The 27,243-nt window shown below is 43.6% G+C and overlaps 1 protein-coding gene across 3 annotated transcripts; it reads left to right on the forward strand.

Moving 5' to 3' along the window:
* Nucleotides 1-822: 822 nt before the first annotated feature.
* On the forward strand, nt 823-27,080 carry LOC121579747 (septin-5-like). 3 transcript variants are annotated; one of them, XM_041894601.1, is made up of 14 exons: nt 823-1,148; nt 1,506-1,513; nt 14,332-14,495; nt 16,585-16,986; nt 20,355-20,451; nt 20,610-20,696; nt 20,839-20,962; nt 23,186-23,320; nt 23,472-23,589; nt 24,871-24,972; nt 25,087-25,183; nt 25,452-25,614; nt 25,815-25,926; nt 26,142-27,080. In XM_041894601.1, the coding sequence occupies exons 4-14, from the start codon at nt 16,636-16,638 to the stop codon at nt 26,211-26,213; spliced, it is 1,458 nt and encodes a 485-aa protein (XP_041750535.1). In that variant the 5' UTR covers nt 823-1,148; nt 1,506-1,513; nt 14,332-14,495; nt 16,585-16,635; the 3' UTR covers nt 26,214-27,080. The 3 variants fall into 3 exon arrangements, with proteins under 3 accessions (XP_041750535.1, XP_041750534.1, XP_041750537.1); XM_041894600.1 differs by lacking the exon at nt 14,332-14,495; XM_041894603.1 differs by lacking the exons at nt 1,506-1,513; nt 14,332-14,495.
* Nucleotides 27,081-27,243: the final 163 nt, after the last annotated feature.

Genomic DNA, 27,243 nt, shown 5'->3' on the forward strand with positions numbered 1-27,243 from the left:
AAGTAAATGCAAGTCTCATGTCCAGGGTGAATAAATGTTTATTCATGTATATCAGACATCACACAGGTGTGTCAACTAAAATATATATCCCAGACAAGATTGAAGAATGGGACAAGTAGACAAAGTGAATATAAGTCAGTGATTGCGTCTGTAGCAGTTTGTATGAATTTGAGTGGTTACATACAATACATGTTGACAGAATGGCTGCTAGACGGAGTGTTTTTGTACTCCCAGGTAAGGCACTTGCTTCCAGCACCACTGAAGGCCAGAGTCTTCAGTCAGGCAGCTTGAAGATGTCACCATCCAGGCTCATGTCACAGCATGCAGTGGCCTGATAGGGATATGACAATAAAAGCATTATGTACCTTTCATCACAAAAGCCATGTTAGTATTTACTGCACGTGTTGCTGAACAATTCAACCCTTTTGTTAGTGTCATATGGAAATTCACATACAATATTCAGTTCATAAGCATTGACTAATGGTGTTTAAGACAACTGGGAACTCGGAAAGAAACAAGATCAAATCATGACGTTAGGTCGGAAAGTCAGAGCTCTATAAAGATGGCTGAGTTTCCGACTTAGAATTCCGAGTTGGATGACGATTTTTTCCCCAGTCTGATCTCGTTTTTTTCCGAGTTGTTTTGAAACCACTGAAGTCAGAGATTTCCGAGGTCCTTAGGCAGGGGTAGGCAACCCTGGTCTTGGAGTGCCGCAGGCACTTCATATTTTGATTTAACCTACCAGGAAGACCAGGTGTGTTGAACTGAACTGATCAACCAGTACATACAAATTATATAGAACATTCAATTGAACAGGAGCGGTGCTGTACGACCAGTTGAAAAACGTGGTTATGGTTGGGTTGGGGTTCAAAATGCACCGCTTCCCTTTAAATACGTCACTCGTTGCTGCAAGCCACACCCCCGCATACGTACTGAACGGAGCAAACATATCTCAAAGTCTGTTCAAGAACGTTTTGGGAAAACGTGTCGTTCAGTACAAACCGTTCTACAACGTAGCAAACTGAACGCTCATTGACGGACCGGAGGGGATGGGATCCTAGTCGTCCGATGACCAGCTGACAGCGCACTGCACCGCAACATGGACCACATGTCATCGCCTGTCAGGTTCCGCAGCAGCTTCAAACCTGGTAAATTCGGGGGTGCAGTCATGGCATCTAGCCCTTTGAAATAGTAACTGCAATATTATTGAAAAAGATAGAACAGAGCGTATGATTAAAATGTTCTGTTTTTACTTGCAGTTATGGTGTAATGTTGGATAATGTTTTTTTTGTGCAATAGATGTTGCCTATAATTTAGTTTATTCTGCTATCATCTAACATACATATTTTCATTAATTGTTTTACTGATATCCGATTGGCCAGGTCAGACAGATCCATGTTTTAGATAGTTTCACATTGCTCAATTAATCTCTTTATTGATTTAACGGCATGCTATCTTCCCATAACTTATTGTGTCCTCTCTACCCTCTCCTCTGGCCTCTTCAGACAACCAGGTAGGACCTTTAGGACACCATTCATAGACTAACTACTTTAGCTCCTATTGACAATAGTATCTTTGTTAAGAGCCCCCAACACTTCCTCTAAACAGTAACTCGCATTGCTTGTGGTACTGTTTTGGAATGTATCTTTCATATCAGCAAGAAATAATTTTCAAAAAACAAAAGGTAAATTACTACACACCTTTTATAGGGTTAAGGTTAGTGTTCCCACACAACCAGATCTCCATGTTACAGTGCTTGTTTTCGGAAGACAGAGGGAAGACAGGCCCCCACCTATGCTAACTGCTTCGAACACCTGTGTGTGAGCTAACTGGGGAGGAATTGTAGTTTGTCAACTGGAGACACACACAGTGTATGGATCTTTGCAAAACTGCTACAGCAAGTGTATCTTTTTTAATTTTAAAGATTATTTCTTGCTTACATGAAAGAAAAGGGGCATATCAGTATATGATTAGAAAAACCTTATTGAAAGCGATTTTTGAAGTTTCTAAACGTTAAAACACAGTGTCGGAATTGTACTTTACACAGAGCCAAATGTGGGCAAATGTAATTGCTGAAAACACTACATACGGAGAAGAAGAGTTTTCGAGAGCTAGCCCTTTAGTTACACCTATATTTGTAGAATAGTCTGATTTGTATGTAGGTTACAATGTGTGTGTTTGTGCTAGACTAAGTCGCCAACCCCCCATCCTCTTACCGGAGATCAGCGTATTAGCGAGAGCCTAGCGTTAAGCTCGTTGTTGTGGGTAATAAGATGTGACGGGTAGGACGTTGGGCCCATATAATTAGAGTGAACAGTGGTCACCAACCAGTCACAATCGACTGGTCGATCTTCAAGGCATTCCTAGTCGATCGACAAAAATTTCTGTAAAAAACCCAACGAAAACCTTGCATTACTATTATTCTTTTTTTTTTTAAATTGCGCTGTTGGCGGTAGGTGCATTTTGATTTAGCAGCCCTAGCGCCGGGAAGACAGTGTTCCCATTTCATGTGTCTGAAGATGGGCCTAGAGAGCAAATCAAGTGCACATATAGGCCTATCACTGGCCAATCAGATAGCTCAGATCACTGTGTCTGTAGAGCAGAAATCAGAAATATATATATATATATATATATACACACTGCTCAAAAAAATAAAGGGAACACTTAAACAACACAATGTAACTCCAAGTCAATCACACTTCTGTGAAATCAAACTGTCCACTTAGGAAGCAACACTGATTGACAATAAATGTCACATGCTGTTGTGCAAATGGAATAGACAACAGGTGGAAATTATAGGCAATTAGCAAGACACCCCCAATAAAGGACTGGTTTTGCAGGTGGTGACCACAGACCACTTCTCAGTTCCTATGCTTCCTGGCTGATGTTTTGGTCACTTTTGAATGCTGGCGGTGCTTTCACTCTAGTGGTAGCATGAGACGGAGTCTACAACCCACACAAGTGGCTCAGGTAGTGCAGCTCATCCAGGATGGCACATCAATGCGAGCTGTGGCAAGAAGGTTTGCTGTGTCTGTGAGCGTAGTGTCCAGAGCATGGAGGCGCTACCAGGAGACAGGCCAGTACATCAGGAGACGTGGAGGAGGCCGTAGGAGGGCAACAACCCAGCAGCAGGACTGCTACCTCCGGCTTTGTGCAAGGAGGAGCAGGAGGAGCACTGCCAGAGCCCTGCAAAATGACCTCCAGCAGGCCACAAATGTGCATGTGTCTGCTCAAACGGTCAGAAACAGACTCCATGAGGGTGGTATGAGGGCCCGACGTCCACAGGTGGGGGTTGTGCTTACAGCCCAACACCGTGCAGGACGTTTGGCATTTGCCAGAGAACACCAAGATTGGCAAATTCGCCACTGGAGCCCTGTGCTCTTCACAGATGAAAGCAGGTTCACACTGAGCACATGTGACAGACGTGACAGAGTCTGGAGACGCCGTGGAGAACGTTCTGCTGTCTGCAACATCCTCCAGCATGACCGGTTTGGCGGTGGGTCAGTCATGGTGCGGGGTGGCATTTCTTTGGGGGGCCGCACAGCCCTCCATGTGCTCGCCAGAGGTAGCCTGACTGCCATTATGTGCCGAGATGAGATCCTCAGACCCCTTGTGAGACCATATGCTGGTGCGGTTGGCCCTGGGTTCCTCCTAATGCAAGACAATGCTAGACCTCATGTGGCTGGAGTGTGTCAGCAGTTCCTGCAAGAGGAAGGCATTGATGCTATGGACTGGCCCGCCCGTTCTCCAGACCTGAATCCAATTGAGCACATCTGGGACATCATGTCTTGCTCCATCCACCAACGCCACGTTGCACCACAGACTGTCCAGGAGTTGGCGGATGCTTTAGTCCAGGTCTGGGAGGAGATCCCTCAGGAGACCATCCGCCACCTCATCAGGAGCATGCCCAGGCGTTGTAGGGAGGTCATACAGGCACGTGGAGGCCACACACACTACTGAGCCTCATTTTGACTTGTTTTAAGGACATTACATCAAAGTTGGATCAGCCTGTAGTGTGGTTTTCCACTTTAATTTTGAGGGTGACTCCAAATCCAGACCTCCATGGGTTGATAAATTAGATTTCCATTGATAATTGTTGTGTGATTTTGTTGTCAGCACATTCAACTATGTAAAGAAAAAAGTATTTAATAAGATTATTTCATTCATTCAGATCTAGGATGTGTTATTTTTTGTGTTCCCTTTATTTTTTTGAGCAGTGTGTGTGTATATATATATATATTAGGGCTGTCAAAAATAGCGCGTTAACGACGTTAATTAGTTGTTTGCTGTTAATTACGTCAATTTTTTTAACGCATTTCACGCATGCGCAGTGTGACAAATTATTCAGGTCAGGAAAGTGGTTGGGAGCTAGAGGCGAGATGGAGCAAGGTGAGCAAAGTGGGCCTATTGACGGATTCAAATATAAAAAGAATGATGATGGTACAGTTAACAAGTACAAGGTTATTTGCAAGATTTGTAAGAAGGAGTTTCAATTTCACCGGAGCTGTTCAAGCTTGAAGTACCATGTCAACGCCAAACATGCGTTTGCTGGGCCGTCAGATTCAGCAAGTGGTTTGCGCCAGACCACGCTGAATGTTTGCAGGCAATTAACAAAATCAACCTCAGATAATTTGACCAACACAATAGCAAAATGGATTGCAAAGGATTGTAGACCCATTAGCATTGTAGAAGACTCAGGTTTCCTTGATGTTTTGCAAGTGGCGTCTCAAGACTCATTCTATAAGCCACCGTCAAGAGCCACAGTTATGAAGAAAATCCACGAGCTCTATGAAAACGAAAAAGAAAAAAGGAAAGAGGTCTTGGCTCAAGTAAATCATATCGCCCTGACAAATAGTGATTAATCATGATTAATCCACTGAAAATTCTGATTAATTTGATTAAAAATTTTAATCATTTGACAGCCCTAATATATATATATATATATATATATATATATATATATATATATATACACAGGACCAGTCAAAAGTTTGGACACACCTACTCATTCATGTTTTAGTGAAGACATCAAAACTATGAAATAACTGATATGGAATCATGTAGTAACCAATGAAGTGTTAAACAAAATATATTTTATATTTGAGATTCTTCAAATAGCCACCCTTTGCCTTCATGACAGCTTTGCACACTCTTGGCATTCTCTCAATCAGCTTCACCTGGAATGCTTTTCCAACAGTCTTGAAAGAGTTCCCACATATGCTGAGCACTTGTTTGCTGCTTTTCCTTCACTCTGTGGTCCGACTCATCCCAAACCATCTCAATTGGGTTGAGGTCGGGGGATTGTGGAGGCCAGGTCATCTGATGCAGCACTCCATCACTCTCCTTCTTGGTAAAATAGCCCTTACACAGCCTGGAGGTGTGTTGAGTCCCACTAAGCCCAAACCAGATGCTGTGGTAGCCATGCTAGTTAAGTGTGCCTTGAATTCTAAATAAATCACGACAGTGTCACCAGCAAAGCTCCTCCACAACATAACACCTCCTCCTCCATGCTTTACAGTGGGAACTACACATGTGGAGATCATCTGTTCACCCACACCGCGTCTCACAAAGACACAGCGGTTGGAACCAAAAATCTCAAATTTGGACTCCAGACCAAAGGACAAATTTCCACCGGTCTAATGTCCATTGCTCGTGTTTCTTGGCCCAAGCAGGTCTCTTCTTCTTATTGGTGTCCTTTAGTAGTGGTTTCTTTGCAGCAATTCGACAATGAAGGCCTGATTCACACAGTCTCCTCTGAATAGTTGATGTTGAGATGTCTGTGACTTGAACTCTGTGAAGCATTTATTTGGGCTGCAATTTCTGAGGCTGGTAACTCTAATGAACTTATCCTCTGCAGCAGAGGTTACTCTGGGTCTTCCATTCCTGTGGTGGTCCTCATGAGAGCCAATTTCATCATAGCGCTTGATGGTTTTTGCGACTGCACTTGAAGAAACTTTGAAAGCTCTTGAAATGTTCCGTATTGACTGACCTTCATGCCTTAAAGTAATGAGGGGCTGTTGTTTCTCTTTGCATATTTGAGCTGTTCTTTCCATAATATGGACTTGGTCTTTTACCAAATAGGGCTATCTTCTGTATACCCCCCCTACCTGTCACAACACAACTGATTGGCTCAAACCCATTAAGAAGGAAAGAAATTCCACAAATTAAGTTTTAAGAAGGCACACCTGTTAATTGAAATGCATTCCAGGTGACTACCTCATGAAGCTGGTTGAGAGAATGCCAAGAGTCTCAAATATAAAATATATTTTTATTTGTTTAACACTTTTTTGGTTACTACATGATTCCATATGTGTTATTTCATAGTTTTGATGTCTTCACTATTATTCTACAATGTAAAAATAAAGAAAAACCCTGGAATGAGTAAGTGTCCAAACTTTTGACTGATACTATATATAAACTCCCCTTTTCAGGACCCTGTCTTTCAAAGATAATTCGTAAAATTCAAAATAACTTCACAGATCTTCATTGTAAAGGGTTTAAACACTGTTACCATGCTTGTTCAATGAACCATAAGCAATTAATGAACATTCACCTGTGGAACAGTCGTTAAGACACTAACAGCTTACAGACGGTAGGCAATTAAGGTCACAGTTATGAAAACTTAGGACACTAAAGAGGCCTTTCTACTGACTGAAAAACACCAAAAGAAAGATGCCCAGGGTCCCTGCTCATCTGCGTGAATGTGCCTTAGGCATGCTGCAAGGAGGCATGAGGACTGCAGATGTGGCCAGGGCAATAAATTGCAATGTACGTACTGTAAGACACCTAAGAAAGCGCTACAGGGAGACAGGACGGACAGCTGATCGTCCTCGCAGTGGCAGACCACGTGTAACAACACCTGCACAGGATCGGTACATCCGAACATCACACCTGCGGGACAGGTACAGGATGGCAACAACAACTGCCCGAGTTACACCAGGAACACACAATCCCTCCATCAGTGCTCAGACTGTCCACAATAGGCTGAGAGAGGCTGGACTGAGGGCTTGTAGACCTGTTGTAAGGCAGGTCCTCACCAGACATCACCGGCAACAACGTCACCTATGGGCACAAACCCACCGGCGCTGGACCAGACAGGACTTGCAAAAAGTGCTCTTCACTGACGAGTCGCGGTTTTGTCTCACCAGGGGTGATGGTCGGATTCGCGTTTATCGTCGAAGGAATGAGCGTTACACCGAGGCCTGTACTCTGGAGTGGGATCAATTTGGAGGTGGAGGGTCCATCATGGTCTGGGGCGGTGTGTCACAGCATCATCACAACTCTTTTAAAACTGAGTTGAAATGTATTTGGCTAAGGTGTATGTAAACCTCCGACTTCAACTGTACATATGAGATGAGTAATGCAAGATATGTAAACATTATTGACTGACTAGTGTTCCATTTATTAAAGTGGCCAGTGATTTCTAATCTATGTATATAGGCAGCAGCCTCTAATGTGCTAGTGAAGGCTATTTAACAATCTGATGGCCTTGAGATAGAAACTGTTTTTCTGTCTCTTGGTCCCAGCTATGATGCACCTGTACTGACCTCGCCTTCTGGATGATAGCGGGGTGAACAGGCAGTGGCTCGGATGGTTGATGTCCTTGATGATCTTTTTGGCCTTCCTGTGACATCGGGTGCTGTAGGTGTCCTGGAGGGCTGGTAGTTTGCCCCCGGTGATGCGTTGGGCAGACCGCACCACCCTCTGGAGAGCCCTGCGGTTGCGGGAGGTGCACTTGCCGTACCAGGCGGTGATACAGTCCGACAGGATGTTTTCCAGAGGGTGCCAAGACACATTTCTTCAGCCTCCTGACGTTGAAGAGGCGCTGTTGCGCCGCCTTCACCACACTGTCAGTGTGGTGGACCATTTCAGTTTGTCAGTGATGTGTAGGCCGAGGAACTTGAAGTTTTCCACCTTCTCCACTGCGGTCCCATCGATGTGGATAGGGGGGTGCTCCCTTTGCTGTTTCCTGAAGTCCACGATCATCTCCTTTGTTTTGTTGACGTTGAGTGAGAGGTTATTTTCCTGGCACCACACTCCCAGAGCCCTCACCTCCTCCCTGTAGCCTGTCTCGTCATTGTTGGTAATCAAGCCTACTACTGTTGTGTCGTCTGCAAACTTGATGATTGAGTTGGAGGCGTGCTTGGCCACGCTGTCATGGGTGAACAGGGAGTACAGGAGGGGGCTGAGCGTGCACCCTTGTGGGGCCCCAGTGTTGAGGATCAGCCAAGTGGAGGTGTTGTTTCCTACCTTCACCACCCATCAGGAAGTCCATCAGGAAGTCCAGGACCCAGTTGCACAGGGTGGGGTTCAGACCCAGGGCCTCAAGCTTAATGATGAGCTTGGAGGTTACTATGGTGTTGAATGCTGAGCTATAGTCAATGAACAGCATTCTTACATAGGTATTCCTCTTGTCCAGATGGGATAGGGCAGTGTGATGGTGATTGCATCGTCTGTGGATCTATTGGGGCGGTAAGCAAATTGAAGTGGGTCTAGGATAGCAGGTAAGGTAGAGGTGATATGATCCTTGACTAGTCTCTCAAAGCACTTCATGATGACAGAATTGAGTGCTACGGGGCGATAGTCATTTAGTTCAGTTACCTTTGCTTTCTTGGGTACAGGGACAATGGTGGCCATCTTGAAGGATGTGGGGACAGCAGACTGGGATAGGGAGAGATTGAATATGTCCGTAAACACACCAGCCAGCTGGTCGGCGCATGCTCTGAGTACGCGGCTAGGTATGCCATCTGGGCCGGCAGCCTTACAAGGGTTAACACGCTTAAAATGTCTATTCACATCGGCCACGGAGAAGGAGAGCCCACAGTCCTTGTTAGCGATCCTGGTCGGTGGCTCTGTATTATCCTCAAAGCGGGCGAAGAAGGTGTTTAGCTTGTGCGGAAGCAAGATGTCGGTGTCCACGACGTGGCTGGTTTTCTTTTTGTAGTCCGTGATTGTCTGTAGACCCTGCCACATACATCTCATGTCTGAGCCGTTGAATTGCGACTCCACTTTGTCCCTATATTGACGTTTTTGCCTGTTTGATTACCTTGTGGAGGGAATAACAACACTGTTTGTATTCTACCATATTCCCAGTCACCTTGCCATAGTTCAATGCAGTGGTTCGCTCTTTCAGTTTTGCGCAAATGCTGCCATCTATCCACGGTTTCTTGTTAGGGTAAGTTTTAATATTCACAGTGGGTACAACATCTCCTATACTCTTCCTGATAAACTCAGTCACCGTATCAGTATATACATCGATATTATTCTCTGAAGCTACCCGGAACATATCCCAGTCCGCTTGATCAAAACAATCTTGAAGCGTGGATTCCAATTGGTCAGACCAGTGTTGACTAGTCCTTAGCACGGGTACTTCCTGTTTGAGTTTCTGCCTATAGGAAGGTAGGAGCAAAATGGATTCGTGGTCAGATTTGCCGAAAGCAATGCAGTCCTCTCTGTGGGAGCCGTTTTAAGCTAGGTTATCTAGTTGATTATACTGGTAGCCTAGCTAGCTAGTTAACGTTATCTAACTGATTTCATCGTTGCTAGCTTGCTAGCTATCTTTACCAATGAACGGTTGTCTTCTTACTCTACCTACAAGTTGTCCAACACAATTTTGCTAATTGAGCATTATGTAAATCTGTAATATGTTGAGCATCCCAGACAAATTCTCCTACAGCACAATAGTGGAGTTCCTCACAAAGAGAATGATAAAGAATCAAGGAGGAGGAAGTTCAGTCTGGGGAGGAAGGGGTACAATGTATTTACAGTGCATTCGGAAAGTATTCAGACCCATTGACTTTTTCCACATTTTGTTACATTACAGCCTTATTCTAAAATTGATTAAATTGTTTTTTTCCCTCATCAATCTACACACAATACCCCATAATAACAAAGCAAAAAACAGGTTTTTCAAAATGTTTGCAAAAAATAAATAAGAAAGATATGTAAATAAGAAGTATTCAGACGCTTTGCTATGAGACTCGAAATTGAGCTCAGGTGCATCCTGTTTCCATTGATCATCCTTGAGATGTTTCTACAACTTGATTGGAGTCCACCTGTGGTAAATTCAATTGATTGGACATGATTTGGAAAGGCACACACCTCTCTATATAAGGTCCCACAGTTGACAGTGCATGTCAGAGAAAAAAACGAGCCATAAGGTCGAGGAATTGTCCGTAGAGCTCTGAGATTGTGTCGTAGCACAGATCTGGGGAAAGGTACTAAAATATGTCTGCAGCATTGAAGGTCCCCAAGAACACAGTGGCCTCCATCATTTTTAAATGGAAGAAGTTTGGAACCAAGACTCTTCCTAAAGCTGGCCGCCCGGCCAAACTGAGCAATCGGGGGAGAAGGGCCTTGGTCAGGGAGGTTACCAAGAACCCGATGGTCACTCTGAAAGAGCTCCAGAGTACATCTGTGGAGGTGGGAGAACCTTCCAGAAGGACAACCATCTCATGACAGCCCGCTTGGAGTTTGTCAAAAGGCACCTAAAGACTCTCAAACCATGAGAAACAAGATTCTCTGGTCTGATGAAACCAAGATTGAACTCTTTGGCCTGAATGCCAAGTGTCACATCTGGAGGAAACATGGCACCATCCCTACGGTGAAGCATGGTGGTGGCAGCATCATGCTGTGGGGATGATTTTCAGCGGCAGGGACTGGGAGACTAGTCAGGATCGAGGGAAAGATGAACAGAACAAAGTACAGAGAGATCCTTGATGAAAACCTGCTCAGAGCGCTCAGGACTTCAGACTGGGGCGAAGGTTCACCTTCCAACAGGACAACAACCCTAAGCACACAGCCAAGACAACGCAGAAGTGGCTTCGGGACAAGTCTCTGAATGTCCTTGAGTGGCCCAGCCAGAGCCCGGACTTGAACCAGATCGAAAATCTCTGGAGAGACCTGAAAATAGCTGTGCAGCGACGCTCCCCATCCAACCTTACCGAGCTTGAGAGTATCTGCAGAGAAGAATGGGAGAAACTCCCCAAATACAGGTGCGCCAAGCTTGTAGCGTCATACCCAAGAAGACTCGAGGCTGTAATCGCTGCCAAAGGTGCTTCAACAAAGTACTGAGAAAAGGGTCTGAATACTTATGGAAATGTGATTTTAAAAAATTTAAGAATATTTGCTAACATTTCTAAAAACCTGTTTTTGCTTTGTCATTATGAGGTATTGTGAATAAGGCTGTAGCGTAACAAAATATGGAAAAAGTCAAAGGGTCTGAATACTTTTCAAATGCACTGTAGGTGTGAGCGAGGTGGAATTCAACAAGGTGCAGGATGCTACTAATGTCAGGGACCAAAGTCCTTGCCTCATTTAAAAATACAAATAAACGACCAAACTGGTCTGGTCCTCCATAACACAAGACCAGTGGCAAGTGCCCGCTGTACCTGTGTGGCTGGGACAGGTGAGAAGTGCAATCATATGGCTGGACTCCTGTTTGGCCTTTTTGGATACAATCAGCACCGGCATCAACACTGCACCCCCAAGCTGTACATTCCAGGAGCAGAGATGGCACCAGCCCTCCAGAAAGGCCAAGAAAAATACTAGACCAGTAAGAATAGGTAAATCTCCTGACCTGCGTCAATGATTTTCAGTTTTGTAATGTCATCTATACACTCGGTGGCTCCTCTCAAAAACAATAACACCATTTTTTCTCTCTCTCTCTCACATACACACGCCAGTTCTTTTTTTCTTTTTTTTTGACCTTTATTTAACCAGATAAGCCAGTTGAGAACAAGTTCTCATTTACAACTGCGACCTGGCCAAGATAAAGCAAAGCAGTGCGATAAAAAAACACAGAGTTACATATGGGGTGAACAAAACATAAAGTAAAAAATACAACAGAAAATATATATATACAGTGAGGGAAAAAAGTATTTGATCCCCTGCTGATTTTGTATGTTTGCCCACTGACAAAGAAATGATCAGTCTATAATTTTAATGGTAGGTTTATTTGAACAGTGAGAGACAGAATAACAACAAAAAAATCCAGAAAAACGCTTGTCAAAAATGTTATAAATTGATTTGCATTTTAATGAGGGAAATAAGTATTTGACCCCCTCTCAATCAGAAAGATTTCTGGCTCCCAGGTGTCTTTTATACAGGTAACGAGCTGAGATTAGGAGCACACTCTTAAAGGGAGTGCTCCTAATCTCAGTTTGTTACCTGTATAAAAGACACCTGTCCACAGAAGCAATCAATCAATCAGATTCCAAACTCTCCACCATGGCCTAGGCCAAAGAGCTCTCCAAGGATGTCAGGGACAAGATTGTAAACCTACACAAGGCTGGAATGGGCTACAAGACCATCGCCAAGCAGCTTGGTGAGAAGGTGACAACAGTTGGTGCGATTATTCGCAAATGGAAGAAACACAAAAGACCTGTCAATCTCCCTCGGCCTGGGGCTCCATGCAAGATCTCACCTCGTGGAGTTGCAATGATCATGAGAACGGTGAGGAATCAGCCCAGAACTACACGGGAGGATCTTGTCAATGATCTCAAGGCAGCTGGGACCATAGTCACCAAGAAAACAATTGGTAACACACTACGCCGTGAAGGACTGAAATCCTGCAGCGCCCGCAAGGTCCCCCTGCTCAAGAAAGCACATATACAGGGGCGTCTGAAGTTTGCCAATTAACATCTGAATGATTCAGAGGAGAACTGGGTGAAAGTGTTGTGGTCAGATGAGAACGAAATAGAGCTCTTTGGCATCAACTCAACTCGCCGTATTTGGAGGAAGAAGAATGCTGCCTATGACCCCAAGAACACCATCCCCACCGTCAAACATGGAGATGGAAACATTATGCTTTGGGGGTGTTTTTCTGCTAAGGGGACAGCACAACTTCACCGCATCAAAGGGACGATGGACGGGGCCATGTACCGTCAAATCTTGGGTGAGAACCTCCTTCCCTCAGCCAGGGCATTGAAAATGGGTCGTAGATGGGTATTCCAGCATGACAATGACCCAAAACACATGGCCAAGGCAACAAAGGAGTGGCTCAAGAAGAAGCACATTAAGGTCCTGGAGTGGCCTAGCCAGTCTCCAGACCTTAATCCCATAGAAAATCTGTGGAGGGAGCTGAAGGTTTGAGTTGCCAAACGTCAGCCTCGAAACCTTAATGACTTGGAGAAGATCTGCAAAGAGGAGTGGAACAAAATCCCTCTTGAGATGTGTGCAAACCTGGTGGCCAACTACAAGAAACGTCTGACCTCTGTGATTGCCAACAAGGGTTTTGCCACCAAGTAATAAGTCATGTTTTGCAGAGGGGTCAAATACTTATTTCCCTCATTTAAAATGCAAATCAATTTATAACATTTTTGACATGCGTTCTTCTGGATTTTTTTGTTGTTATTCTGTCTCTCACTGTTCAAATAAACCTACCATTAAAATTATAGACTGCTCATTTCTTTGTCAGTTGGCAAACGTACAAAATCAGCAGGGGATCAAATACTTTTTTCCCTCACTGTACAGTGTGTGCAAATGTAGCAAGTTATGGAGGTAAGGCAATAAATAGGCCATAGTGCAAAATAATTACAATTTAGCATTAAAACTGGAATGATAGATGTGCAAGAGATGATGTGCAAATAGAGATACTGGGGTGCAAATGAGCAAAATAAATAACAATATGGGGATCAGGTAGTTGGGTGGGCTAATTTCAGATGGGCTGTGTACAGGTGCAGTGATCGGTAAGGTGCTCTGACAACTGATGCTTAAAGTTAGTGAGGGAGATAAGAGTCTCCAGCTTCAGAGATTTTTGCAGTTCGTTCCAGTCATTGGCAGCAGAGAACTGGAAGGAATGGCGGCCAAAGGAGGTGTTGGCTTTGGGGATGACCAGTGAGATATACCTGCTGGAGCGCATACTACGTGTGGGTGTTGCTATGGTGACCAATGAGCTAAGATAAGGTGGGGATTTGCCTAGCAGTGATTTATAGATGACCTGGAGCCAGTGGGTTTGGCGACTAATATGTAGTGAGGACCAGCCAACAAGAGTGTACAGGTCACAGTGGTGGGTAGTATATGGGGCTTTGGTGACAAAACGGATGGCACTGTGATGGACTACATCCAATTTGCTGAGTAGAGTGTTGGAGGCTATTTTGTAAATGACATCGCCTAAGTCAAGGATCGGTAGGATAGTCAGTTTAACGAGGGCATGTTTGGCAGCATGAGTGACGGAGGCTTTGTTGCGAAATAGGAAGCCGATTCTTCTAGATTTTGAGTGAGAACAGAAGGTATTTCATTTACTTATAGAAAATACTTTACCGCAAATAGGAAAATACCACCTGCAACATGCAATAATGTTTAACTGATCATCATTCACTGTCTCCACAGCGCTTGAGGTGCCTTCTCCCACTGTGTGCACAGACCCAGGAGGAGCCTGAAAGGGGACAGAGGAGATATATTATTCTTGCCTCTCAGAATCAATAACACTAGTATAATATACACAGATACATGTACACACAAATGGCCTACACAGCAAGGTGTTTATTATAGAGGTAAGTTATTAGGCATATAGAGGCCTACGAGGCTTGGGCCTGTTCCTATTTCCCTTTTAACAACTGTAGTAAGAATGAATGCACGTGAAACAGACAAGGATCTCGTCCTTGCCCCAAACTGGGATCATGAAAGTCCATTATCCAGCATGCGTTTTGAGGTGCAATAGGTAGCATGACTTCATGAATGCGTAGCAAAACATTTTAGTGGCCGCCCTCTTGACAGCGGAGATACATTTCTTCAGTTTTAGAGTTAATTTAGTGCAATTCGACTTATTTTTCCTTGGGGTGGAGAAGAAAATTAGCTGTTTTACAACACATTTCCTGCAATTCTACACATTTGCAGTTTTTAATATGATATCTGAGTGAGACTGACCAACAAAGTCAATGGGGGCCCTCCGGCCGGTAATTTAACCATGATAACAAGTTTAGATAGCTGGCCGCTAAACTAACTTAGCAATCTAAAACAAATGATCTGACATGGGCTAATTGACTGACTATCAGTGACTGACATAACAAGAGAACAACTGCTAATGCACTATCCTAACTCGCAACAGTAAGTTGAGACCTAGACTGAGTTCCTAAAGAAATGGGGGGGGGATTGATCCGAGGGCCTTCAAAATGGGGGTTGCACATCCCTGCCCTAGACAGCCTCTCTTCGCTCACAAACTACTCTAAAGGTAAGTCACCATATTGGAACGTGTGGACTAGAATAGCCTAGTTATTTATAAGCCTGTTATTTTTGGAATACCTAGCTAGTTACATAATCATTCTCTTGCAGTTCTTGGTCATTACTCAACACTTGATAAAACAATAAAAAAAATGTGGTTTTGAACAGTGTCTCTACTCTTCATTTTTTTGGTTTGTAGGATAGCCCAATACCAGAATGTGGATTGGGCCTTTAGCTAGCTATGAAGCTGTGCGTTGTAAGACAGCTACATAGATAAGCCAGGCACAATCCACGTTCAGGGATGGGCTGAATAAAGCAGAAACACCCGCTTCATGATGCGTGTTTTAATAATATTATTGGCCGCCAAAGGAGCATCGTAAGCAACCTGGTTAGGTACAAAAGGTCTGTTAGTTAGCTAGCTCACAACAGCATGCATCAAGCTAACTTAGCTAGCAAGCAGTTAAACTACCTTAGATCGTCTTCTTCGTTTGGGTGCAGCTGGTTTCTTCCGTAGGCCTTTTACAGTCGATGGGGCAAGTTGGGGTTCAGTCAGGGTAATTTGTGCATTAGGGTAGGTCAGGTTGTGTGTTTTGATTATGTCAGGCCATTCTTTGGACCAGGGAAATATTGTTGACGTATTCTGGTCATATGTCCTGGCACCCCCTCAAAATGCAGGCTACATACAGATGTCCTGAGTGGCGCAGTGGTCTAAGGCACTGCATCGCAGTGCTAACTGTGTCACTAGAGATCCTGGTTCGAATCCAGGCTCTGTCGCAGCCGGCCGCGACCGGGAGACTCATGGGCGGCGCACAATTGGCCCAGCGTCGTCCAGGGTAGGGGAGGGAATGGCCGGCAGGGATGTAGCTCAGTTGATAGAGCATGGCGTTTGCAACGCCAGGGTTGTGGGTTTGATTCCCACGGGGGGCCAGTATAAAAAATTATATATATATGTATTCACTAACTGTAAGTCGCTCTGGATAAGAGCGTCTGCTAAATGACTAAAATGTAAATGTAATGTCCACTTACTACTTTTAAGTCTGTCGTTCCGAATTAAAGTGTTCCAAATTGCTTGTTGTTTTGGGTCAGTCGGTAGTCTGTGAAATGTAACATTGTGTCGTGTGGAGTCCGACCGGCAGTACTGTAAAGAGTACTAAAAGTACTAAAGAGGCTTCCTTTACTCATGTCCTTTTCATGACCTCTAACATGAAATAACGAGACAGATGTTAGTGATATGGCGCACACTCTGTTCTTCAGGTATATATCCTAGTTTCCCTCCTCCACTAAGCTTTTGCTTCTGCTTTGCTTGCTCTTCAGTGTCTAGGCCGGTATTTGTAAAGCACTTTCAGACAACAGCTGATGTAAAAAGGGCTTTATAATATAAATATGGTCTGGCTTTATAACCCCCTCCCCCTCCTCCCCCAGTTGTCCAGTCTGTCTATCGAGGAGCCAGAGGATGCAGAGCTGGCCTACACCATGAGAGACTTGCCCCCCGTCCCCCATCCCCGGGGTGCATCTGTGGACCAACACACAACCCCGGGACGCCACACACCTGTCATTGACCAAGAACCAGAGGGAACCGGGCCCGGGATGGGGCAACCCCCTCACACCCTGGGAGGGACACCCCTGCTTCCCCGGCCCTCCCCTGGTGGCCCCCCTCCCTTCGCTCCCCCCAGGCCCAGCCGTGCCCCCCAAGAGGGAGAGTTTGAGCCGCTGCAGCTGAGGAGGTACCAGCTGACCTCTATGGGGTCGCGGTCCATGGACTCCTCCCCTCAGTCCCGACCACGCAGCCCCTGGGGATGCTTCGACCCGTACGACTCTGCAGAGGTGGGTGAGGGTAGTGAGCGGTGGGTACGTGTGTGTGTTTGAGTGAGACCTATGTATGCACAGTTGTAGTGCTAGAATCATTATGAAAACTTCAGAAAGTGTGTGCAGAAGTCTGATAGTATTTGTATCTAATGATGTAGTGACCAATAAGCATCTTTTACAATGTACACAGTACAGTGAATTCGGAAAGTATTCAGACCCCTTGACTTTTTCCACATTTTGTTATGTTACAGCCTTATTCTAAATTGTTTTCCTCATCAATCTACACACAATACCCCATAATGACAAAGTGAAAACAGGTTTTTAGAAATGTTTGCAAATGTATTAAAAATAAAAAACAGATACCTTATTTACCTAAGTATTCAGAACCTTTGCTATGAGACTCGAAATTGAGCTCAGGTGCATCCTGTTTCCATTGATCATCCTTGATGTTTCTACAACTTGATTGGAGTCCACCTGCGGTAAATTCAATTGATTGGACATTTTACATTTTTTTGTCATTTAGCAGATGCTCTTACATGATTTGGAAAGGCACACACCTGTCTATATAAGGTCCCACAGTTGACAGTGCATGTCAGAGCAAAAACCAAGCCATGAGGTCGAAGGAATTGTCCGTAGAGCTCCGAGAAAGGATTGTGTCGAGGCACAGATCTGGGGAAGGGTACCAAAAAATGTCTGCAGCATTGAAGGTCCCCAAGAACACAGTGGCCACCATCATTCTTAAATGGAAGAAGTAAAAGGTACATGACAGCCCGCTTGGAGTTTGCCAAAAGACATCTAAAGGACTCTCAGACCATGAGAAACAAGAATCTCTGGTCTGATGAAACCAAGATTTAACTCTTTGGCCTGAATGCCAAGCGTCACGTCTGGAGGAAACCTGGCACCATCCCTACGGTGAAGCATGGTGGTGGCAGCATCATACTGTTGGGATGATTTTCAGCGGCAGGGACTGGGAGACTAGTCAGGATCGAGGGAAAGACTAACAGAGCAAAGCACACAGAGATCCTTGATGAAAACCTGCTCCTGAGCGCCCAGGACCTTAGACTGGGGCGAAGGTTCACCTTCCAACAGGACAACGACCCTAAGCACACAGCCAAGACAATGTAGAAGTGGCTTCAGGACAAGTCTCTGAATGTCCTTGAGTGGCCCAGCCACAGCCTGGACTTGAACCCGATCCGACATCTCTGGAGAGACGCTCCCCATCCAACCTGACAGAGCTTGAGAGGATCTGCAGAGAAGAATTGGAGAAACTCCCCAAAAATAGGTGTGCCAAGTGTGTAGCGTCATACCCAAGAATACTCGAGGCTGTAATCGCTGCCAAAGGTTCTTCAACAAAGTACTGAGTAAAAGGTCTGAATACTTATGTAAATGTTATATTTATGTTTATTTATTTATTATATATTAGCAAAAATGTCTAAAAACCTTATTTTGCTTTGTCATTATGGGGTATTGTGTGTAGATTGATGAGGGGAAAAAATATTTGTAATCCGTTTTAGAATAAGGCTGTAACGTAACAAAATGTGGAAAAAGGGTCTGAATACTTTCCGAAAGCACTGTAAATGGCCCAACATACAGTGCCTTCAGAAAGTATTCATACCCCTTGACTATCCCGAGGGTTATCCCGAGTGGCACAGTGGTCTAAGGCACTTAATCGCAGTGCTAGCTGTGCCACTAGAGATCCTGGTTTGAATCCAGGCTCTGTCATAGCCGGCCGCGACCTGGAGACCCATGGGGCGGCGCACAATTGGCCCAGCGTCGTCCAGGGTAGGGGAGGGAATGGCCGGCAGGGATGTAGATCAGTTGGTAGAGCATGGCGTTTGCAACGCCAGGGTTGTGGGTTCGATTCCCACGGGGGGCCAGTATGAAAAATAAAAATGTATGCATTCACTAACTGTAAGTCGCTCTGGATAAGAGCGTCTGCTAAATGACAAAAATGTAATGTAAAAATGTTAACCATTTTGTTGTTTTACAGCTTGAATTCAAAATTGATTACATTTATATTTTTGCACATTTGTTGAAAATGAATTACTGAAATATGAATTACTGAAATATTTAATTTACGTAAGAATTCACACCCCTGAGTCAATACTTTGTAGAAGGTCCTTTGGCGGTGATTACAGCTTTGAGTATGTCTTGGGTATGTCTGTACATTTGCACATCTGGATTTTGGGATTTTCTCCCATTCTTCCTTGCAGGTTTTCTCAAGCTCTGTTAAGTTAGGTGGGGAGCGGCAGTGAACAGATTTTCAATGGGATTCAAGTCTGGGCTTTGACTGGGCCACTCAAGGACTTACACATTCTTGTTCTGAAGCCATTCCAGCATTGCTTTGGCTGTATGCTTGAGGTCATTGTCCTGTTGGAATGTAAATATTCTGCCCAGTCTAAGGTAATTTGCACTCTGAAGCAGGTTCTCATCAAGGATTTGCCTTTATTTGGCTCCACTCATTGTTCCCTCTATCCTTACCAGTCTCAGTCCCTGCTGCTGAAAAGCATCCCCATAACATGATGCTGCCACCACGATGCTTCACGGTAGGGATGGTGTTAGACGGGTGATGAGCTGTATCTCGTTTTCTCCAGACGCTTTGCATTCAGGCCAAAGAGTTCAAATTTTGTCTCATCAGACCACAGAATCTTTTGTCTTATGCTCTGTCTTTAATGTGCATTTTTTGCACATTCCAGGCATGTCGTCATGTGCCTTTTTCTCAGGAGTGGCTTCCGTCTGGCCACTCTCCCATAAAGCCCAGATTGGTGAAGTGCTGCATAGATTGCTGTCCTTCTGGCAGGTTCTCCCATCTCAGCCAAGGAGCTCTGTAGCTCTGTAGGTCCTTCTCTAGGCAGAGTCTGGGTAGTTCCATATTTTATACCCTTCCCCAGATATATGCCTCATCACAATTCTATCTCGGAGATCTACGGAGAACAGTTCCTTGGACTTCATGGTATAGTCTCTGCTCTGACATGCACTGTCAACTGTGGGACCTTATATACACAGGTGTTTTTCTTTCTAAATCATGTCCAAACAATTGAATTGGCCACAGGTGGACTCCAATCAAGTTGTAGTGACATCACAAGGATGATCAAAGGAAATTGGATGCACCTGAGCTCAATTTTGTCATAGCAAAGGGGTGTGAGTACTTATTTCTGTATTTCATTTTCAATAAATGTGCAAACATTTCTAAAGCATGTTTTCACTTTGCCATTATGGGGTATTGTGTGTAGATGGGTGAAAAAATAAATAAATTTAATCCATTTTGAATTCAGGCTGTAACAACAAAATGTGGAATAAGTCAAGGGGTATGAATACTTTCTGAAGGCAGTGTATGTTGATTGATAGATGCTGTGTTTGTATCCTGTCTTCTGTCTTCCCTACAGGACATGAACAGGGAGTATGTGGGCTTTGCCACTCTGCCCAACCAGGTACACAGGAAGTCAGTCAAAAAGGGCTTTGCCTTCACCCTCATGGTAGCAGGTGAGACATCTAAATAACTCAGTTTACTACTGAAATGAATTAAATACAGAGAATAATCTATTCCAATGAACTTTGTTTTATTTAGATGAACATTTCCCAACGTATTTACGCAGAAAGAATGTGGATGATAGAGTGACTGACTTGCCTTCTTTCTCTAGGAGAGTCTGGTCTGGGTAAATCCACTCTGGTCAACAGTCTGTACCTTACAGACCTCTACAACGACAGGAAGGTGCTGAACGCAGAGGGTGAGACAGAAATATTGTCAGTAAAACTAATTTCTCAATGTGTCCATTACTATTAACTACTATTATTACTGAATTGCTATAACAGCAAATCATTCCATAGGATTCAACTTGTGTGTGTGTGTGTGTGTGTGTGTGTGTGTAGAGCGGATCACACAAACAGTGTACATCACCAAACACACCGTGGGTATCGAGGAGAAGGGGGTCAGACTCAGACTCTCCATCGTAGATACACCAGGGTTTGGTGACGCTGTCAACAACACGGAGAGGTACATGGGTTATATAGGCCGTAATCATGATGATCTCATGATGATTTGCTGCCATCATAGTCCCTCACGGAATGACGATTCAGTGGATGTAAAACAAATCCCTCAATCTGCCGTTGGCACCAAGTCAAATTAAACCCAAGGTTGCCTTGTTAAATCTTCTTCATACTCTTAAATTAAATACTCATTAGCTAGGAATGTTGTTTGAAATGTCTAAAACAACATACTTTGGTGATATTGTTATCAACCTGCTGCATACCCCTTAAACATATACATTTACGTGTGCAGGTTGTGCTAACATTCATTAAGACAGACTGGTAGAATAACTAGCATAGCTAGCCATCGCTAGCATTCACTGGTTGAAGTTGAAGTAACTTTGGAGTGTAATGGAGTTGACTGGTGACTATGACATGAATATACAGTACCAGTCAAAAGTTTGGACACACCTACTCATTTAATGGTTTTTATTTATTTGTTATATTTTCTACATTGTAGAATAATAGTGAAGACATCAAAACTATGAAATAACACATATGGAATTATGTAGTAACCAAAAAAGTGTTAAACAAATCAAAATATATTTAATATTTGAGAATCTTCAAAGTAGCCACCCTTTGCCTTGATGACAGCTTTGCACACTCTTGGCATTCTCTCAACCAGCTTAATTGAAATGCATTTCTTTTAACAGGTGTGCCTTGTTAAAAGTTAATTTGTGGAATTTCTTTCCTTCTTAATGTGTTTGAGCCAATCAGTTGTGTTGTGACAAGGTATGGGTGGTATACAGAAGATAGCCCTATTTGGTAAAAGACCAAGTCCATATTATGGCAAGAACAGCTCAAATAAGCACATGAAGGTCAGTCAATCCAGAAAATTTCACGAATTTTGAAAGTTTCTGTAAGTGCAGTCTCAAAAACCATCAAGCGCTATGATGAAACTGGCTCTCATGAGGACCGCCACAGGAATGGAAGACAGAGTTACATCTGCTGCAGAGGATAAGTTCATTAGAATAACTGCACCTCAGATTGCAGCCCAAATAAATGCTTCACAGAATTCAAGTAACAGACACATCTGTCTTCAACTGTTCAGAGGAGACTGTGTGAATCAGGCCGTCATGGTCGAATTGCTGCAAAGAAACCACTACTAAAGGACACCAATAATAAGAAGAGACTTGCTTGGGCCAAGAAACACGAGCAATGGACATTAGACCGGTGGAAATCTGTCCTTTGGTCTGATGAGTCCAAATTTAAGATTTTTGGTTCCAACCGCCGTGTCTTTGTGAAACACAGAGTAGGTGAACGGATGATCTCTGCATGTGTGGTCCCACCGTGAAGCATGGAGGAGGAGGTGTGATGGTGCTTTGCTGGTGACACTGTCTATGATTTATTTAGAATTCAAGGCACACTTAACCAGCATGGCTACCACAGCATTCTGCAGCGAAACGCCATCCCATCTGGTTTGCGATTAGTGGGACTATCATTTGTTTTTCAACAGGACAATGACCCAAAACACACCTCCAGGCTGCGTAAGGGCTATTTGACCAAGAAGGAGAGTGATGGAGTGCTGCATCAAATGACCTGGCCTCCACAATCACCCGACCTCAACCCAATTGAGATGGTTTGGGATGGGTTGGGCCGTAGAGTTAAGGAAAAGCAGCCAACAAGTGCTCAGCATATGTGGGAACTCCTTCAAGACTGTTGGAAAAGCATTCCAGGTGAAGCTGGTTGAGAGAATGCCAAGCGTGTGCAAAGCTGTCATCAAGGCAAAGGGTGGCTACTTTGAAGAATCTCAAATATAAAATATATTTTGATTTGTTTAAAACTTTTTTGGATACTACATGATTCCATATGTGTTATTTCATAGTTTTGATGTCTTCACTATTATTCTACAATGTAGAAAACAGTAAAAATATAGAAAAACCATTGAATGAGTAGGTGTGTCCAAACTTTTGACTGGTACTGTATACACACTGTATATCATTCACGACATTTGGACGGGAGCTTTAATTAAAAAAAAAAAATTAAACTATGCGTGTCGTTATTGCTTGAATTCGGGCTTGGCTTGACTACTTTCAATGGAGAAAGATTGTTTCTATACCCCACTTCCGTGATTTTTGTAGAAAACGTCACTTCGCCATGTGGAGCTATAGTGGAGAGTGTACATCTATCATCATGTTGATCCACCATGTTTGTAGTTACCTCTGAGTGGTGTTGTTTGTGCTCTTTATAGCTGGAAAGAGATAGAGGACTATATTGACCAGCAGTTTGAGCAGTACTTCAGAGACGAGAGCGGCTTAAACAGAAAGAACATCCAGGATAACAGAGTCCACTGCTGCCTCTACTTCATCTCTCCCTTCGGACACGGGTACCAGACTACACACACTCATACTACACACACAATACATCTCTCTCTCTCTCTCGACACGTGTACGAGGTAGATGCACACAGTTCTTTCACAGTAAACCTGCTTTTCCACGATTATTTTAATCATTTTGTCTGTGTGTGTGACTCTCCAGTCTGCGGCCGTTGGATGTGGATTGTATGAGGGCTCTGCATGAGAAGGTGAACATAGTCCCTGTTCTGGCCAAAGCTGACAGCCTCACACCCACTGAGGTCCGCAGAAAGAAAATGAAGGTAAGAGACTGTACCTGTGTTATGGTCATCTTTAATGATCTTGACCAGTGCTAATTTGACCTGTGGTGTTCCTATCTGTGCTACCGAATTTCCGTGCTATATGCAATGTAATGTTGTTTTATACCTGTGCTATATGCTCTAATGTTGGTGTATATACTTGACCTGTTCTATAATGTTGATGTACAGTACCTTCAGAAAGTATTCACACCCCTTGACTGTTTCCACATTCGTTGTGTTACAAAATGGGATTACAATTTGATTTGTGTTTTCCCCCCTCCCAATCTACACAAATTACACTGTCAAAGTGTAAGACATTTTTAAACATTTGTAAAAACAAAAAGAGAAGAAAAAGAAAACATTAATATATATTGATTACAGAAGTATTCAACCCCCTGAGTCAGTACATGTTAGAATCACCTTTGTCAGCGATTACAGCTGTGAGTCTTTCTGGGTAAGTCTCTTAAGAGCTTTCCACACCTGGATTGTGCAACATTTACCCATTTATTATATTCAAAATTCTTCAAGCTCTGTCAAATTGGTTGTATATCATTGCTAGACAACCATTTTCAGGTCTTGCCATAGATTTTCAAGCAGATTTACGTCAAAACTGTAACTCTGCCACTCAGGAACATTCACTGTCTTCTTGGTAAGCAACTCCAGTGTAGATTGGGCCTTGTGTTTTAGGTTATTGTCCTGCTGAAAGGAGAATTCATCTCCCAGAGTCTGGTGGAAAGCAGACTGAACCAGGTTTTTCTCTAGGATTTTGCCTGTGCTTAGCTCCATTCTGTTTCTTTTTTATCCTGAAAAACTACCCAGTCCTTAACGATTACAAGCATACCCATAACATGATGCAGCCACCACTATGCTTTAAAATATGGAGATTGATACCCGGTAATGTGTTGTATTGGATTTACCCTAAACATAACACTTCGTATTCAAGACAAAAAGTGAATTGCTTTCCCACATTTTTTGCAGTATTACTTTAGTGCCTTGTTGCAAACAGGATTAAATTATTATGTGACTTGCTAAGCACATTTTTACTCCTGAACTTATTTAGGCTTTCCTAACAAAGGGGTTGAATACTTATTGACTGAAAACATTTCAACTTTTCATTCTTTATTCATTTGTAAAAAAATTCACTTTGACATTATGGGGTATCGTGTGTAGGCCAGTAAAAAAACAACAACGCTATTTAATCAATTTTCAATTCAGGCTGTAACACAACAAAATGTGGAAAAGTCAAGGGGTGTGAATACCGTATGTATGTGTGTGCATGTGTAGATCCGAGAGGAGATCGAGAAGTTTGGTATCAACATCTACCAGTTCCCAGACTGTGATGGTGATGAAGATGAGGAGTTTAAGATGCAGGAGCAACTGCTCAAGGTGACTTCAGACCTGGGGAGGATAGAGGACTATTAGGGGATCTGTATGTTTTGTATATAGCATATAGCGCTGACCACATGGCTTAACCATGAGTCTCTGTCTCTCGCTCTCTAGGACAGTATTCCTTTTGCTGTAATTGGCAGTAACGTCCAGGTTGAGAGTAAAGGACGCAAGTTCAGGGGTCGGCTCTACCCCTGGGGTGTAGTGGAAGGTACGCTGCACACGCACACCTTCACATTTACACTACAGATCTCACACACACAACTGGACTTTGCACGGCGAACAGCAGAGTCGGGCCTCACTGAGCATGCCTGTAAAAAATACACTTGATTTATATTTGAGCCAGCATCCGCACCGTTTACCGTGAATGCAATCTCCGCGAACGTCAGGGAAATTACCTGTCGACAGTGTACCTTTGATTGAATCCTATGAATTCTATGAAAACAAACACAGACCTAATATCAGTGTTGTGTTGTCAGTGGAGGACCCGGCCCACAGTGATTTCCTGCTGCTGAGGAACATGTTGGTGAGGACTCACATGCAGGACCTGAAGGATGTCACCAGAGAGACACACTACGAGAACTACAGAGCACAGTGTATACAGAACATGACACGCATGGTGGTGCAGGAGAGGAAACGCAGGTTGGTTCTACACACACGCATGCACACAGAAACACACACACACAGAATAGACATACACAGAATTACCCCATACACACTAAAGTTGTACTGATGTACAACACATTTGCACAACGGTTGTGCTACGAATGAGTTTTTCTGCACAAAAATAATTACACGATTACACAATTGAATTTACCTTTGTGTTTTGTTCTGTGTGTTAGCCTGCATGATAAGATTCGGAGTGATAGCAGTGTTGACTTCCCCATGACCCCACTCCCACTGGCCCCTGTAGACAGTGAGACAGAGAGGCTCATCTGGCAGAAGGACGAGGAGGTAAGAACACACACGCGCACTCCTAGACCGACACCACACACACCCGTATGTATTGCACTGCACTGCGTTGAAGTTGGAGGTCTTCTTCCAGTCTACATTTGGAATGTTCTTCTTCAGCGTCTCAAAAACCTAGACCGACACGCGCACAAACAAATACCAACATAAACACACTCTCACTCTCCCTTTCCTCACCTCTCTCTCACCTTTGTGTCTAGTTGAGGAGGATGCAGGAGGTGTTGGAGAGGATCCAGGAGCAGATGCAACACAGACAGAAACCAGACTACTGATTTACCCACAATCCTCCTGGGCCTCTCTGAGGTCCATTCCAGAGACACCTGGAAAAGGGGAGGAGGAAGAAGGGAGGAGAAGAAAATGTGCATCAGAGGAAGAAATGTGACACCCTCAATCAAACCAGCACCATTCACCTCATTGGTGTATCAGCCTGCGGGGTCTCCATGGAGATGAGCTCGGACAGGAATCCTCTGCATCTGACTGTTCTGAACCCATGTCATTTTTGATCAACCAAGCTGTTTTATGAGAAATAAGGAGGTCCTGTAAACTTTGTTACTGATGCTGCTGCCTAGTCTTGATTCCCTACAGACCTGAGGTGTCAATTCAGGAAGTAAACTTAGACCATTGAAGTGTCAGAAAGAAAGAAGCAGCACCAACAGTGTAGTAAATGTAATATGATTTATTAAGAATCTTCATTATTATTTGTTTTCATTCATTTCATAATAATTTTCTCATAATTAATAGTTTGTAGTACTGTTATCTTAAACATAGTGGACCGTTAGATCTAAAAGGCAGCCCAAAATGTACAGGCGATATATAACTTAAACTTTCTCCATAGGGAAAACATCTGTGTTTTATATTTATATATAATAACATTGTAGCATGAGGTCCAAGATCCCGCCCACATCATACAATATTGTACATGGTCCCAGAAAGAAAGAAACATACAAAAAAACTACATTGGAACGGAACCTAAATCGCAATCTACATGCAAAACCAGGCAAGGATAAAAAAACATGCATACAAAAATACATCCATACGTACCTACACACACATTAGAAAAGTCAAACTGAACATCAGAGTGTTCTAAAGAGAAAATATTTAGTAACTTGTTCTCCCACGCCTCAGTCTCTCTACTACCACACACACACTTGAACACAAAAGGGACATCACACACACTGCTTTTCTGCTTGCTCTCAGATCATCTCCATGTGCATGTGTGTGTGTACATCAAGGTTGTCACAGTGCTATGGCTGAAAGTGAATGTTATGACTGATTACAGGAGCGCGCTGCATGCACACAAGC

Source organism: Coregonus clupeaformis, chromosome 13 (assembly GCF_020615455.1).
Source record: "Coregonus clupeaformis isolate EN_2021a chromosome 13, ASM2061545v1, whole genome shotgun sequence".
NCBI lineage: Eukaryota > Metazoa > Chordata > Actinopteri > Salmoniformes > Salmonidae > Coregonus > Coregonus clupeaformis.